Here is a 16,049-nt window from a genome sequence, read left to right as displayed (position 1 = left end):
AAGCAAATTTAACGAGCTTAGTTCGTTTAACTAACGAGTAATACTACTTATCATCATCGGCCTAGCCTTTTCCCAACTATGTTGTGGTCAGCTACCAGTCTATCCGGATTCAGCTAAGTACCAGTGTTTTACAAGGAGCGACTGCCTATCTGACCTCCTCAGCCCAGTTACCTGGGCAACACGATACCCCTTGGTTAGACTGGCAGTCAGACTTTTTCAAGCTTCTGACTACCTGTAACGACTGTCAAAGATGTAGGAATAACAGCCGGGACCCACAATTTGACGATTATTAAATAAATACCACAATCACACTTGTTTAGTTTTTGCGGACTTAGACTTGACTTAGCAATAAAAAAAGCACAACTGCTTATCCACCTAAAATACAAAGGATTTAAGAATGCTACAATATATACTAACTAGCTGTTGCCCGCGACTTCGTCCGCGTGGTTAGAAGATATAAATTAGGAATTTTTGAACGAAAGCCCTCGAAGATTAATATTTTTCCCCGTTTTTGCCACATTTTCCATTGTATCTTCGCTCCTATTAGTTGCAGCGTGATGTTATATAGCCTAAAACCTTAATTAATGGTCTATTGAACACAAAAATATTTTTTTAATTTGAACCAGTAGTTCCTGAGATAAGCGCGTTCAAACAAACAAACAAACTCTTCAGTTTTATATATTAGTCTAGATATAGATAGTATAGATTACCCAATAGGTACAGCTAAATTTCTGTTAGCATTTGGCATCTCGTAAATCAGTTGTCATTAAAATGGCGCGGTTTTAGAATTTATTCGCGCTATCGCGCCGCCGCCATTGCGATGTTGGTGTCGCTGTTATTGGATATTATGACAGATGGGTATCTATGGGCACCATAAACTATAGACGGAATGATTCTATTGGTTTAGCGAGATTCGTTTAGCTAAGTTTTATTAATGTTTAAACTGAAATAAAATTATGAAATCGAAGAATTCGTCACAATATTTTGCCTCCAACATAATCCCTACTAATATTGTAAATGGGAAAGTAACTCTGTCTGTCTGTCTGTTACGCTTTCACGTCTAAACAACTGAACTGATTTTAATGAAATTTGATACAGAGATGGAATTGGCCTTGAGAAACGGTAGTTTTTATCCCGGACTTTTGAAGACTTCTTTTGGAAACGCGATATAACAGACCTCGACGCGGGCGAAGTTGCGGGCGAAAAGCTAGTGCTTAATAAACTCTAAAGCAATTGTGGAGAAAGAAATATCAGCCCGGTTGCTCTCAAATCTAATCGTATTTTTAAACATTTTATTGTTCCTACAAAAAATCATAAGTTCATTATCTATCTACCCATTATAATAATAATAATTAATTAGGTGTCAATCGTATAAAAATAAGAAATCAGCGTTTCAGATAAAATTATCCTAAACCTAAACCTTTTTATAAACTACCTTTGTCTGATCCCACTACTGGGCAAAGTCCTCCCCCTTTCTCTTGCAAACCTCTCCATCTTTTGCTTTTTAGCCATCATAAACCGAAACACAATCATCTTATTTCAGTCAGACAAATTATAGTTTTGTGTAACTAAGTCATGATATTTTATATTAAAAACTTTTATTAATGTAACCTATTTTGTATTTGAAATAACAATTAAGTCATGAAAAAATATATAGGTACGAAATATTTTTTTTAATCTTCCAGACGAACTCATTAGAAACTTTTGTCATTATTACCCGATAGAAAAGGATCATAGGTATAAAATGATTTGTATTATCAAATACAAATTACAAATGGGCTTAAAAAAAATATTAACAACAACAATTCTATCAAATTGATGACTCTACATCTAACACCTTTACATCTCTACATGACTCTACATAAATTAACTTTAGGACACATCATCTGTGGAAATTACAACTCATTACCTTTAACGGTTTATGAGATACAGGTTGTATAGTGTAAGATTACGTTTGGATATAGATCCCCAAAAAACGTCCATTATTATATTATCAGTGAAATCGCGTAGCAAAGAAATCGTCATATTTTTATAATAACTATCGGTTGGGTCCGAAACTAGTCGGGCACCCCCGATAAATACGCGTGAGTAAACCGTTGCCTCATTTAATAATAATAAAAAAAGCCTTTTATTTCTTGCTTCCAGTATCACAAATTCCATAACAGTGTGCATGCAAAAAAAAAAAACAAAAAAATTAATAAAAAAAAAAATCATTTAATAAATCGTCGTTTATGAAACCTAAAAAAAAACTATTGAAAACAATTAATTATGTCATATATCTGCATGTATCTATTTCAGCCATCGCTACTTTTATATGAATCTGAGCTAAACCTAAAGGTAGATCTAGATATTGCTAGACATTGCCTACAGTGAAGATATCAAAGCAGACCACTCTGGCGTCCACACACGAGGATGTGAGAAGGGATTTTAAAATAGAGCGTAGAAATGAAAATTCTTTTTATTATATCTAAGCTCAGATATTTAATTATTTATCTAAATATATCATATTTTGCATAAGATAAAAAAATTGACAAACTGACAAAGAGTAATATATTTCTGTCGTCACAGTTGAATAATTTCAAGAAAAACAGAATTTAGTTGAAAATTATTCACCACCTGCGGGGTTCGAACCTCGACTTTGCCGTTGCTGACTATTGAATTTAACACAAAATCAAAAAAAGAGTTTGATTATTTAGGGATCAGTTTTATCCTATACTAGATGTTGCCCGCGACTTCGACCTGCCCTGTTTTTTTCACATTTTCCATTGTATCTTCGCTCCTATTAGTCGCAGCGTGTCGCAGCGTGAAGAGTTTGTTTGTTTGTTTGAACGCGCTAATCTCAAGAACTACTGGTATAAATTGAAAAAATATTTTTGTGTTGAATAGACCATTCATCGAGGAAGGCTTTAGGCTATAAACCATCACGCTGCGACTAATAGGAGCGAAGATACAATGGAAAATGTGAAAAAAACTGGACAGGTATACCTATATCATAACTTATATCTTCTCCCCACGGGGACGAAGTCGCGGGCAACAGCTAGTTGTTAATATTTAGTTTGCATATCCAATAGGCGCTTGTGAAACGTTAATTACAAATCCAATGTCTAAATGACTATAGGAGCGCGATACCAAAATATCACATCACTGGAGAAGAAGACAAGGAACGACAATGGATACCCATTTAACTTAAAATTGATTAAGTACAAAACAAAAATATAAGATTGCAACTTTACTGAGCATGAAAAGAATAACCAAGTACTAAGTCCGTCTGTAGGTCTAGTGGTTAGTGTTGTCGTGGGTTCGATTCCCACCTGAGACAAATGTCTGTGTGATGAATACAATCATTTGTTCTGTGTCTGGGTGTAATTTATTTATAATATGTTTGTATTTAGTAATATATAATTATGTTTATCAGTTGTCTAGTACTCATACAAGTACTGTTGATTAGTTTGAGTCTTGATGGCGTTGTGTAAAATTTGTGAAAAAAAAAACAGGATTCACAAAAATATTGAAAACATGTTTCAATTTATCACATCATTAAAAAGTTAGGAAGTTTAAAAGCATTTAAGATTTTGCAATATATTGTAGTGGGGGCTAGTAACATCACTTGCTAGTAAAACGCGTACTGGTAAGTGACGTCACACGACATCTTATTTCACTGTAATCCCTTCATTTTTTGTTTACGCGATAAAAGACAAAACACGTACCCAATATTTTTTGGTAATCTGCATATCGGTCTAAACAGTTTCTATTTGTCAAACAAATAAATAAATGCGGACAAACATCACATACATACATTGTTCTGAACCCAAAGTAAGTTGCTAAAGCACTTGTGTTATGGAATTCAGATACAACGAAGGTACCACAAACACCCAAACCCAGGACAATGTAGAAATGTGAATTTTTACATTGACCCGACCGGGGATCCATCCCGGGACCTCAGAGCTAGCGACACCTTGAAACCGGTGCGTACTATTAAGATCTGTGTCACCTCCATTTTGACCAGTATCTAAGTAGCTCTGTGGCGCACAAGTATTGGACACAGATTATGATATTAAATTGTTTCATGAGAGACGTTAGGGAGGGGGCGGAGGCGGCGGCGCGGGGCGGGGGGGGGCGGTGAGGGACGGACTCGGGGAAGCGAAGGTGAGAGGAGAATACAACTCTTAATGGATGTATATTGATCATTTTCAGGCTTTTGAATTTGCATTAAGGAAATTTTCAAAGAAAAATGGGGAATGATTTCTTCATTGTGGAAAATAGGTTCAGTTCAGATGCCATTTAATCATTCACTATAATTCTAGATGAACTATAGTGTATGAAATAGGATTCATACAATATTTAAAAAACAGTGACTGAAAGCAATACAGTTTTTTGAAATAAACATTCAATAAATGAATTAATTGTGATGTTAGACTAAAAAAGAATACACCGAGAATAATTATCGATAGCTCAATTAGATATTAATCGGCGAGTATAGGAAAAACTCGAGTAAAATTAACATAAAAATAAAAAATACAGCTCAGGGAAAACAGGTGTTTCGCCGCCATTTTCCTCAATGAAGAGATGTTCTCTAATTGTTTTTCTCATTAAGCTCGGCGGCTGGAGCCGTGCCTGCCTCAATCAAAGGCTTCGCCGACCGCAAATCACGGCTAAACCACACCCCTCCAATCTGCGCGCGCCCTCACCGCGCATGCGCGCACCCAGCCAATGGCAGGCCGCGCCGCGCACCCCCGGCCGCCATACTACACGCCACCCCAATTGACCGCTTACAATGTCATTTTTTGCGCGCCAAACCGATAGCTGCTGCCACGCCCTTACAAATTTAAAATGTGCCCCTTTTTAAATCAAAACCACAAGCCAATACCGTTCTGCAAGTCGCTGCGAACAGTCGCATCATATCGCACGGTTATTAACTAACTAATTAACCATTAAATAAATTAACCTAATCAAATCAACTGACTATTAACAGTGAAATGTGAAATAAATGAGTGTTAAAAAACAAATGACAATAAAATAATGATATTTAAATATTTTAATGTTAATTAAAAACGAAATTAAAATCGAACGATGATGGAACAGAGGCCGACCCCCAGTCTCTATCCGGCGAACCTGACGGATCTGCTGGCGGTGTCGGCGTACCAGCAGAACGTGGACCGTCTGTCGGCGATCTCGGACGGCGACGAGAGGTACAACGCCGACAGGTTCGCCGACAACACCGACACGTTCGCCGACAACGCCGACAGGTCCTCATCGCCAGTTTCAACCCTCGATGACGGAGACAGTCAGTCGGCTTTTGGAGTGGATTTAACGGGGAAGGGAACGAATTTGGCGGGCAAGTCGTTTACTATAGCTGCTATCTTGGGGCTGACGAATGCTGAAGAGGATGTGATGAACCTGAGCGTGCAGGAGCGGCTGCAGAGCCAGCGGCAGCTGCAGAGCTACCTGTACGCGGGGCATGACGTGCAGCGGCTGAACGAGGGCTTCTGCAGGAGTATGGGGGCCGCGCCGCCGGGGCTCCGGCAAGGTAGGCCTTATGAGCGATCAGCATACTGCCGCTGTTAGTGACCGGCTTCGATAAATTGCTCTTATTTTTAACTAACGCATAGCATTTAAAATACACGACATAATCACGAATTACAGTGAATGTGCTTTTACTAATTAATTCTTGTATAGACCGGCGCCAAAAAAGTGTGCTTGCGACCACGGCATACTTAATAAGCCATTTAAATTAAATGTTTTCATTAAAACCCGTTGGCATAATCTAACTATTCCGGGATATAATTTAATTTGCACACTGGTTGCACACATTCAGATATAACTTGAAAGATAGGATTGCACTTTATTGACGAGATATTATTTGATTACACATTTTTGACTATTTTGGAGCCACAACAGCTTTACAAAGTTATTTGTTCCTATTAAATGATTTTATCTTCTTAAACGAAAAAAATCTATGGAGACAGCTAGTAATAAAAAACCAACTCCGGGAACAGAAGTGAAAACTTCAGTATTAATATTGTGAATTTTTGCTATTTTGGAATAGTCATCATTTTACATGGATTCAATACACGGTGATTTTTTTGTCGTCTTACAAAAGCAGCCCAGTTCGTGTATCCGACGTAAAATACACCTAGGCGCGATTATTATTTTTTTATCATCAACTAAGATAATAAGTGACGGCGTGGCGATGAGTCGATAGAGCGCCTAGTAGTGGAGGGCAAAGTTGAAGGCACTCGGGCACGAGGTAGATCGCCTATGAGGTGGACGGACCAGATAAGAGCAACTGTGGACAGTTCCCTGCACGTCTGCACCAGAAAGGCGGCCATCAGACAGGAATGGCGGCGTATAGTTAGGCGAGCCACTAACAGCTGAAATGACGACCACGACCACTCTGCCAAGAGAGCAACGACTAAGAAGAAGAAGATAATAAGTACGAAGAAAATTAAACAAGAGAAATCTGAAATATACTCTTAAAAATGATAAAAACGCCGCCGCCCGCGCCCCTCACCATTGTTACAAGGCTCGGACCGCACTCGCAACAGAGCTGTGTTTCTAAAAAACTACGAATAGCATCATAATATTGAATAAAAATTGCATTGATTTTTTTTTCAAATCTCATAAATACCAATTTTTTTATCATGAACGTGTTCTAGTCATTGGATACATGAACTGGGCTACTTTTGTAAGACGACTAAAAAATCACGGTGTATAAAAGTACCTATTTATAAAATGTGGTAGGATACAATAATTATTTAAATATTGTGTACACAAAAAAAAAGATTTCAATTCAAAAATGACATTGTTTAATTGCTATTAACTTTGCCTTTTTTAAGAAAAAGGGAAGTCAAAATAAGAACGAATGTTGAATACTAGATTCAGCGACTAACAATTGATTATAACCAGAGTTACCGTCTATTTAGTTTATAGCTGTCACTGAACAACTGATAAATTAAGGTCCAGTTTCACCATACTCTGTTAAATATTTAACGGTCTGTTAAGACAGATAACGGACTGTTAAAGTTATCGAGTGTCCCACCACGACTAAACGTCTGTTAACTTCGCTTAACAAGGCATTAAATCTAATCACCTGTCAAGACGTCTGTTAGACACTAACAGATTGTCAAAGTCACGTCAAAATGGACGCTGCATATAATTTTATTTTTGCAAATAACTTTTTAGAAAATTTAGATTGCTTAGATGGAATTGTACGACGTCCCAGAATTTTTAAAGATCGTCATTGCTATTTCGAAGAATACGATGATGTCGATTTTTGTACCAGGTTTCGTTTATCAAAAGATATGACCCTTGATATTCTCCAGTTGATCGAAGATAAATTAGAATATCCATCAGATCGGTAAGTCGTCTATTAATTAATTAAGACCATCATGTACGTTATGAAATGCAAGAAATCATTGAGTAGTATTTTTATGCACTTATACAACCCATCTTATCATGTGTGATATTTTGATTATATCCACCTACAACCTTATAACTTTACGAACACAGATTTACATAATACAGGTAAGATTTATAAGGCTTATTCAATACATGAATGTTTTATAAAATTAATCATTTATTTTGTTTCAGAAACGAATCAATTTCACCCATAAATCAGCTTCTTTTGACTTTGAGATACTATGCGACTGGCTCCCAACAAATATCAGTTGGTGATTATTGCGGTATAAGTAAATCGTCATCTCACAGAATCATACACAGAGTCACTGCTGCAATAGCCTCATTAAGCCGCAATTGTATCAAGTTCCCAGACACAGTGGAAGAGATAAGGAAAACTCAGTTGAATTTTTATAATATTGCAAAATTTCCAAAAGCTTTGGGTGCTCTAGATTGTACACATGTACGGATTCGTTCCCCTGGTGGGGTAAATGCAGAATATTTTAGGAACCGGAAAGGCTACATGTCCATAAATGTGCAAGCGATTTGCAGTGCAAATTTAGAGATTTTAGATTTGGTGGCAAGATGGCCTGGCAGTAGCCAAGACCAAACTATTTGGAACGCTTCCTACAGGAATGCTTTGTTCGAAAGCGGCAAGTATAGGGATGCTGTATTATTGGCTGATAGTGGGTACATGAATCGGCCTTATATCATGATGCCACTGGACAATCCACAAACCCCAGAGGATATACTATATAATGAGGCTCAAATCAGAAGCAGAAATCCTGTTGAACGCATGTTTGGGGTGTGGAAACGAAGATTCCCTGTACTTGCCTTGGGGATGCAGATACAAGTGAAAAAATGTCTTGCTGTTATTGTTGCAACGGGAATACTGCACAATATTGCAATAAAGGGAAAGGAAGAGTTACCACCAGATGATCCTGAACTTGAGTTAATTATGCCATGGGAAGATTTGTTCCGTCAGGGCCATATCAGGGAACAAAGAAATAATGGAGTTATGAGAGATATAAATCCTAAGCGAAGAGAGCTAATAAATAATTATTTTAAAAGTTTACATTTAAATGCATCTCATAATTGATTTATAATTATTAGTTGTTATGATGTCTTTATTTTAACTGCATTAAATTTTATAGACCGAAAACAGTTAGTACCTTAAGTACAAATGAAAAAATCTTAAGTACAAATAAAAACATGATTCATAAATGTAACTAAAGAATAAAAACATAATGTGGTGTATTAGTTTAATTAAATTCGTTTGTAAAATAAAATAAAAAGTCGAAAATCATATATTTTTTTTTAACATTTCAAGTTCCATTTCCAATTTCTCCGTTCTAATTTTTTCTTGTTTTAACTGTTCTCGTAAAATTTCTTCCTTTAGGGCAGCTTCTTTTTGGGTATTTTTCAACATGTTCTCAATAAGTAATAATTTGCTTTGCAGGACTTTGTCCTGCAAAGAAGTCTTTGGCCTTCTTCGGTGCAGCCATGTTGATGTCGAAAGTTCTTTATTGCCGGAAAGTGTAGTCGACACTTTAGTTTTCAAATCTCTTGGAGTCCAACTGCTCCACTTTTTATTTTCCACTTTCTAAAAAAAAATAGAAAAATTATTGTAATTAATTATTTCATAATTATAATGGCCATAAAAGCCACTTGTCTGCCAGTACCTACATAAATATTTTTACCCACCTCAGTTGGAATAATGCCTTTGTTTTTCTGAGACATACTGGAATCTTTAAATATTGGTGAAGAAGGCGCATTGGCATTGAGTACTGTCTGTGATCCCAGAACGACCCCAGACTCGATATCATCCTGGTAAATAAATAAAAAAATTACCTCGTATAATATTATGTTAATTAAAGTTACTATAAAAATATAACACATAAATATACTTTTTTATTAAGAACTTCAATTTCAGTATTTGAATTACGAAGTTCCTGATCTGAGAAATGTATATCAGAGTCATAAGGATTATCAAGTCCATCCAAAGTTGGGCCAAGTAACATTTCCACTTGTCCTTGAAGTGGTCCTGGTGGTGGAATATCAGGCTTGCCTCCTCCTGCAAAGAAACACAATACTTAGCACGACTTCTCGGAATAAATCTATACACTTTTCTTTTTAAAAACGACTATTGCTCTAAGGAATTTAATCCCTGTGTCGTTGGGTTTCACAAACATACAATTCACATGCAAAAAGACACCCAGACTCAGAACAAGCATTTGTGAATCACTCAAAATAATGCTTGTACTACGCGGGAATCGAACCCACGACACGCGGCGCACAGTGGGTTTGGCGTGATGACCTTAACCACTCGGCTATACCGTACAAGCATTGGATGTGCCTAGCTGTAGCATATTGTGTTCTTCTTGTTTTCAGGCCTAGCTAGTTCATGTTTTAAAACAAATAGCTGTGTCACCTACCAGTTAAAAAAATATTTTTTTTGGCAGCGGTCTTTCCGTGTGGTGCGTTTGATGTTGTCCCAGCAGGTTTTTAATTGCTCAACGTGACGCACGTGAAAAGAACTTAAACAATTAAATTCTTCTGCCAGTTTCTTCCACCCTTCATTTTTCGTTGCACTGGTCACGGCATCCGTTTTTTTATTTTCCACGATATCCTTATGCCGTGAAATTAATTCTATCAGGAGTTCTTTTTCGTGTGTGGTAAAATTCGGTCCACGTGTCTTCTTCGACATTTTTTTATTTCAAAAAATCGCGAAAAAATTACACCGCAACAAACCGAACACAACTAATCAAAACGTAAACAACACCTAGATACCTTGACATTTCATTTCAAACGACGTATTATACGACTATGTAAAATGTTAAAATAAGAGCGAATGACTTGCCCGTCATTCAGTTAAATGGCAGATTTACTAATGCCTTGTTAAATTTTTGCCGTGGGACACATGACGACATAACAGACCGTTAACTATTAACAATCCATTAGTAAATGACCGATTATGATTTAACAAACAGAGTATGGTGAAACTGGACCTAAGTGTTTTTTTAATTTCATTTCTAAGTTTGGTCAATCTCCCTTAGAAATGTATTTTTTTGTATATTTGGGTGAAAATATTCTGCGGTTCATACACTTACCATGTTTCAACAGCTTAGTTGTTATAGTTTCAGATAAAAGTGTGTTGTGATATACGTATAGACAGACAGACGACGAATCCATAAGGGTTCCGCTTTTTGCCATTTGGCTACGGAACAGTAAAAATATTAATCATAATTATGTTTGATCACATTTCAAGCTACCATAACTATTTTGAGGCGATTTCATAAATAATTATTCATTAAATAATGATTTACTCACGCGTTTTTTTCGGGATAACCTCACTAGTTGCGGACCCAACCGGTGTCGACTCCCAACGCCGCCGTCGCGTCAGCTCATTATTAAGGACTCCGGTCGATACCAAATCTGTCTTTGTATCTTTTAATTTTTTCGTATCTGGGCGGCAATTCTATAAATTATGCTGAACTTAAAGCTATGAAATAGTAATTAAAAAAAATAGTTTAAAAATCTGAATGCCTACGATTTTCATTCAAATTTCATAAAAATCGGTCCAGCAGTTTTTATAATTGTAGATTGAATTGTCATCGGGTTTGAAGCTACCCTGAAAATTTCAGCCTGCTAGCTTATAGGGGAGATGCGTCAAAATTGTGTTGCAAAAATCCAACCGGACAAACAAACAAACAAGAAAAGTGAGTGTATAAAAACGTGGAAAAACTAGATAACGCTATGTCCACACACAGTATTTAGACCTCCTTAGAGAACGGTGAAGCCAAAATAATATTCAAAAAACACTGCTACAAATGCTAGTTCGCCTAAAACGAAATCAATGATTTAGCAACAGATATTACTTAATTAATTAGCAGAAACTGGTCTAAATAGAAGAAGTTCTTTCAACATGTCTTTGACATTAACGTTTTCCGACTTTGACAGGGATGGAGATGTATTTTTGACGCTATGTAAATAATTCTAATACTCATAGTTTTAAAACATAAATATTGGGTACTAAAGGTGTTTCGTGGCTCGTGGCTAAGCAATAACCGCATAAGTGAAGTAGATGGGTGACCATCTGTATCATAACGAGTTCCTCCGTGTTTCGGAAGGCACGCTAAATTGTGGGGCCTCGGCTGTTATTCCTACAGTCGTTACAGGTAGTCAGAAGCTTGAAAGTCTGACAACCAGTCTAACCAAGAAGTCTCTTGTTGTCCAGGGTTGAGGAGATCAGATAGGCAGTCGCTCCTTGTAAAACACTGGTACTTAGCTGAACCTGGTTAGACTGGAAGCCGACCCCAACATAGTTGGGAAAAGGTTAGGCCAAAGGTGTTTATCGAAGTATAATTGTAGAGACATTGGATGCAGTGCAAGGCTTGTGCAATCTCCATCTTTACACAGTGCCTATTTTAAAGTTGAAGATCCCAACTTATTAAATACTAGCTTGTTGCTGGCATCTCCGCCTGCTAGTAATCGAAAATTATCCCACGGGAACATTAAATTGGCCAAACTACCCTATATTTTAATCCTTCTTATTTATAAACTATCTGTGTACCACAAACATGGTTTACAGTTGTCTAGTACTCATAAAAGTACTGTTGCTTAGTTTGAAACTAGATGGCATGATGTGAAAGTTGTGGAATATCAGTTACTAGCTGTTGCCCGCGACTTCGTCCACGTGCTTAGAATTTTCCCCGTTTTTTTTCCACATTTTCCATTGTATCTTTGCTCCTATTAGTCGCAGCGTGATGTTATGTAGCCTATAGCCTTCCTTGATAAAAGGTCTATTCAACACAAAAAGATTTTTTCAATTCGAACCAGTAAGTATTTCCTGAGATTAGCGCGTTCAAACAAACAAACAAACGCTTCAGCTTTATATATTAGTATAGATATAGATTTTATTTTCTATTTTTCATTCAACATTTTTTTTTGTAGAACTCAATTGTATGGCAAAACAATGTTTGCTGGAACAGCTAGTTTTTCTAAATAAAAATATATAAGTACTTAAAGATAGGTAAACAATAAATAGAAAATCATCAATAAAACAAACGTGCCCAATTAAATTAAAACTGCAAGTTAAAACAATCCTAAAATTCCCATTTCACCGTTTAGGGATGTCCTCATCCCGGTCCATCTAATGGGGTTAATAAGAGGGGTTTAATTAAAGTGACGTCACGGGCTCACCCCCGGGACGCCGGGGATTAATTTTATTCAACCCTCTTTGTACAATTGATGCAGGTACAATTGTCAACCGATCGTTATGGGTGTAAAGTGCGTTTGTTTATCCGACTTCAAAAAGGTTGGGTTCTCAATTCGTCTGAATTTTTGTTTGAATAGATAAAAATAAATAAAATAAATTTATTAGCACCTTCTCGATAATTTGCAGATATAGCAGAAAAAATAATAACAGTTGTAAAACAGTGCTGCCACTGACACATTGTGGTTCGCGGGTGTTAATTAAACATCTTTGACGGTCGTTACAGCAAGTGAGAAGCTTGAAAGTCTGACAACCAGTCTAACTCGTATCGTGTTGCCCAGGTAACTGTGTTGAGGAGGTCAGATAGCTGCCCATCTGACCTCGCTCTTTGTAAAACACTGGTACAACTTAGCTCTATCCAGTTAGACTGGAAACCGACCTAATGATGATGAACTCTACCATGATGGCAGTTATTAATGTTACATATAGCTGTGGTACTGGCCGCGTGTGTGTGTAACCTGTTTGGTAAATAAGGGTGTTTTGTTACAGACAGTCCGAGAGCCGAGCCGCGACCGCAGGTGGGACAGATGAAGAGCTCCAGGAGTCATCCCATGACGTGTTCCAGCAGGTATACATATAAACATGTCACATTAAAATACTTACTCCGTAACAATGGCCGATGGATTAATTTTTAAAAGAAAATAATTGGAAATTCATTGTATTGACCGTGAGTGTTTTGCCTGGTACTGAATTTTCAATGTTGACAAATGCTTAGAATAATACGAATAGAATAGAGGTCTGATAGGCAGTCGCTCCTTGTGGAACACTGGTACTTAGCTGCATTCAGTTAGACTGGCAGTTATTGATGTTACGTATGTGTTGCCAATTTAAATTTAAATTTAAAATTTCCATTCATTCATCGGCCATTGTAAATAGCAGAATTTGGGCCCTGATAGGCACACACTTTAGCAATTTGCGAGGATTATAAGTGTATCAGTTCTCAGTTGTCTAGTAGTCATAATACAAGCTTCGCTTAGTTTGAGACTAGATGGCGTTGAGTGAAAGTTGTGGAATGTTATTATTATTCCATAGTTCTGGCAGAAGTAAGAGGATACGCACGATCTTCACGCCGGAGCAGCTGGAGCGGCTGGAGGCGGAGTTCGAGCGGCAGCAGTACATGGTGGGCCCCGAGAGGCTGTACCTCGCGCATGCGCTGCAGCTCACAGAGGCACAGGTGAGGAACAACGGCTTCCAGATACCAGCAGTGGGGTGCTTGTTAAATATGTACTTGGGATACAATGTGGACGAATATTCAATACACTTCAAAAAGCTTTTGTTTGTTGTTTGTTACTCCAGAACTTCGGATGAACCCATTTTGTTTATTTTTTTTTTTCATTTGAAGTGACAGACTTAGCTGTCATTATTTTGGTTCCATAAAATGGTCAAGTTTGGCTTATTCTAGGCTTTTATTATAAAAATGCATGTTAGAAGAGAATTTTCGAAGTCTTAACTTTCATAATAGCTTAGATTGTTTGCGAAAATTCCGATTCAAATATAAGTACATAACACTTTTATACACTCAAAAGCTCTTACTCATATTTCCTGTTAAGCTGATCTTCTAACCACATTCCCATCATTCAGGTGAAGGTGTGGTTCCAGAATCGCCGCATAAAATGGCGGAAGCACCATCTCGAAGTGACACAACAGCGGCTGGCAGTGCTGCAGCGACACCAACCCCACGACCGAGATGATGACATATAAGACAGAGAACCGTCTAGAAGACATCTAGAACGACAGAGGAAAGGAGAATGTAGGTCATAGCAAGAAGGAAGAAGTAAATAAGTGTATAACTGAAATAAGGACTAAAGTGAAGACTATATTTCGTGTAGTGGCAAAAATTATAAAACAATGTCTTTTGAAAACGAAGTGAATTTGAAATGGATATTTTAATTTGTGGATCGGGACGATTTTGAAAATTAGTTCGGTTTTGGATTGGGACTTAAAATTGATAGTGATTCAATAAAATTTGAATGGAGAAAAGCGAAAAAAAATATGAAATACTATTCAAGCCTTACAAAAAGGTGATGGAATAAACTTAGATTCGTGATCTCAGTGAAATTTAACTATGAGGTAAAAAAACATAAGTATGGAAGTTTTCTAATCGTATAAAACGACTATTGGCGAGATAAATGACTACGGCAGAGCGCGACGTGTCGCGAATACCATTCCCGTGTAAGACAAGCATTTGTATGTTCCATGGATGCTTGTCCCGAGTGTGAGTGTCTTTGTACACGTGATTCAAATGTTTGTGAAAGAAACCCCTCACGACACAAGGATTAAAATCCTTGATGATGGAGTCGTCTTTAAAAAAAAGGCTAACAGAATCATTTTACGCGAATGTTAAATAGGAAATCTAAAAGTGATTGCAAGAATAGACATGATACATAGTACCACAATAGAGACTTTAACGAGAGCAAATGATCACACGAAGTTTTATCATTGTGTTTAAAAGCTTTTGTAAATGATTACAATAATATAGAACTGAATTTCCTAAGTGTGGATCATAATTGAAGATTTTGTTGTGTATGAAATGGGCAAAAGGCTGGACTGAACTAAAATCGGGCTCATTGTATGATTTCCAGAAAAGGATAGACGGAAATAACTCACTCAAATATAGGGAAATACTCAAAGGAACGTTTTAAAACCTGTTCACAACATAACCCATATGTGTTATCCTGGTTTCTGGTTCCTCTTGAAAGAGACGGAAAGGCATTCAAGAACGTCTTAAATATAAACGGCGATTACTTAAATGTAGTCTTGAGTGATCAATTCAAATGGTTTATAAATAAAACACCTATAAAATAAGCTCCACATTTTTGTACAAACTTTTACTTTTAAGTAACACAGTCTGAGTGTAAAGTAACAAAACCGTTGCCATGGAAACACATAAACTAGTCTTTTTGCGTAGTCATTTTGAATTCTTTATTATAAGTGATTTTTATAGCAATATATCTGTTGGTGTGTATAAATGATTTTTTAGTTGCCTGTAAGAAAAATGACAAATGATTTGTTTTGATAGTTTAGTCGATGTCCCACAATCAGACATTTTAACTTCAACTTTAATTAACCTTAACGAGATTTTAACCCCTTCCCCATTTTTTGTTTAAATCGCTTGACTGAATCTTATCAAATAGAACACAATCGATGCCGGTAACTATACGTGTCTATCAACGTTTTATATTGTACAAATGTTAATTAGCGGACACAGACCATAAAGGATTGTCCATGGGCGTCGGTAATAATTCTTCTGCGATATCCCTAACTGTGGTATATTGACTTAAAATTATAGATTGGAAAAACAAACACATAACTACTTTTTATTTACACCTAATTACTTTTTTATTTTTAATCTCGTTTATTCTTGTCAATGATTGTTTCC

General features: G+C 36.8%; 1 protein-coding gene across 1 annotated transcript; it reads left to right on the top strand.

Moving 5' to 3' along the window:
- The first annotated feature begins 4,093 nt into the window (after positions 1-4,093).
- Positions 4,094-14,381, top strand: LOC113492372 (homeobox protein Hox-A4). The gene is made up of 4 exons (XM_026869853.1): positions 4,094-5,527; positions 13,160-13,238; positions 13,703-13,844; positions 14,252-14,381. The coding sequence occupies exons 1-4, from the start codon at positions 5,071-5,073 to the stop codon at positions 14,369-14,371; spliced, it is 798 nt and encodes a 265-aa protein (XP_026725654.1). The 5' UTR covers positions 4,094-5,070; the 3' UTR covers positions 14,372-14,381.
- Positions 14,382-16,049: the final 1,668 nt, after the last annotated feature.

Source organism: Trichoplusia ni, chromosome 3, assembly GCF_003590095.1.
Source record: "Trichoplusia ni isolate ovarian cell line Hi5 chromosome 3, tn1, whole genome shotgun sequence".
Lineage (NCBI taxonomy): Eukaryota > Metazoa > Arthropoda > Insecta > Lepidoptera > Noctuidae > Trichoplusia > Trichoplusia ni.
The sequence above is the reverse complement of the archived record's forward strand: the minus strand, read 5'-3'. Positions and strand labels throughout refer to the sequence as shown.

Coding starts and splice junctions, on each gene's coding strand:
- LOC113492372 (XM_026869853.1), top strand. CDS start 5,071: ATGATGGAACAGAGGCCGACCCCCAGTCTCTATCCGGCGAACCTGACG. Junction 5,528..13,159: donor GCCGCCGGGGCTCCGGCAAG/GTAGGCCTTATG, acceptor GTTTTGTTACAG/ACAGTCCGAGAGCCGAGCCG. Junction 13,239..13,702: donor CCCATGACGTGTTCCAGCAG/GTATACATATAA, acceptor ATTATTCCATAG/TTCTGGCAGAAGTAAGAGGA.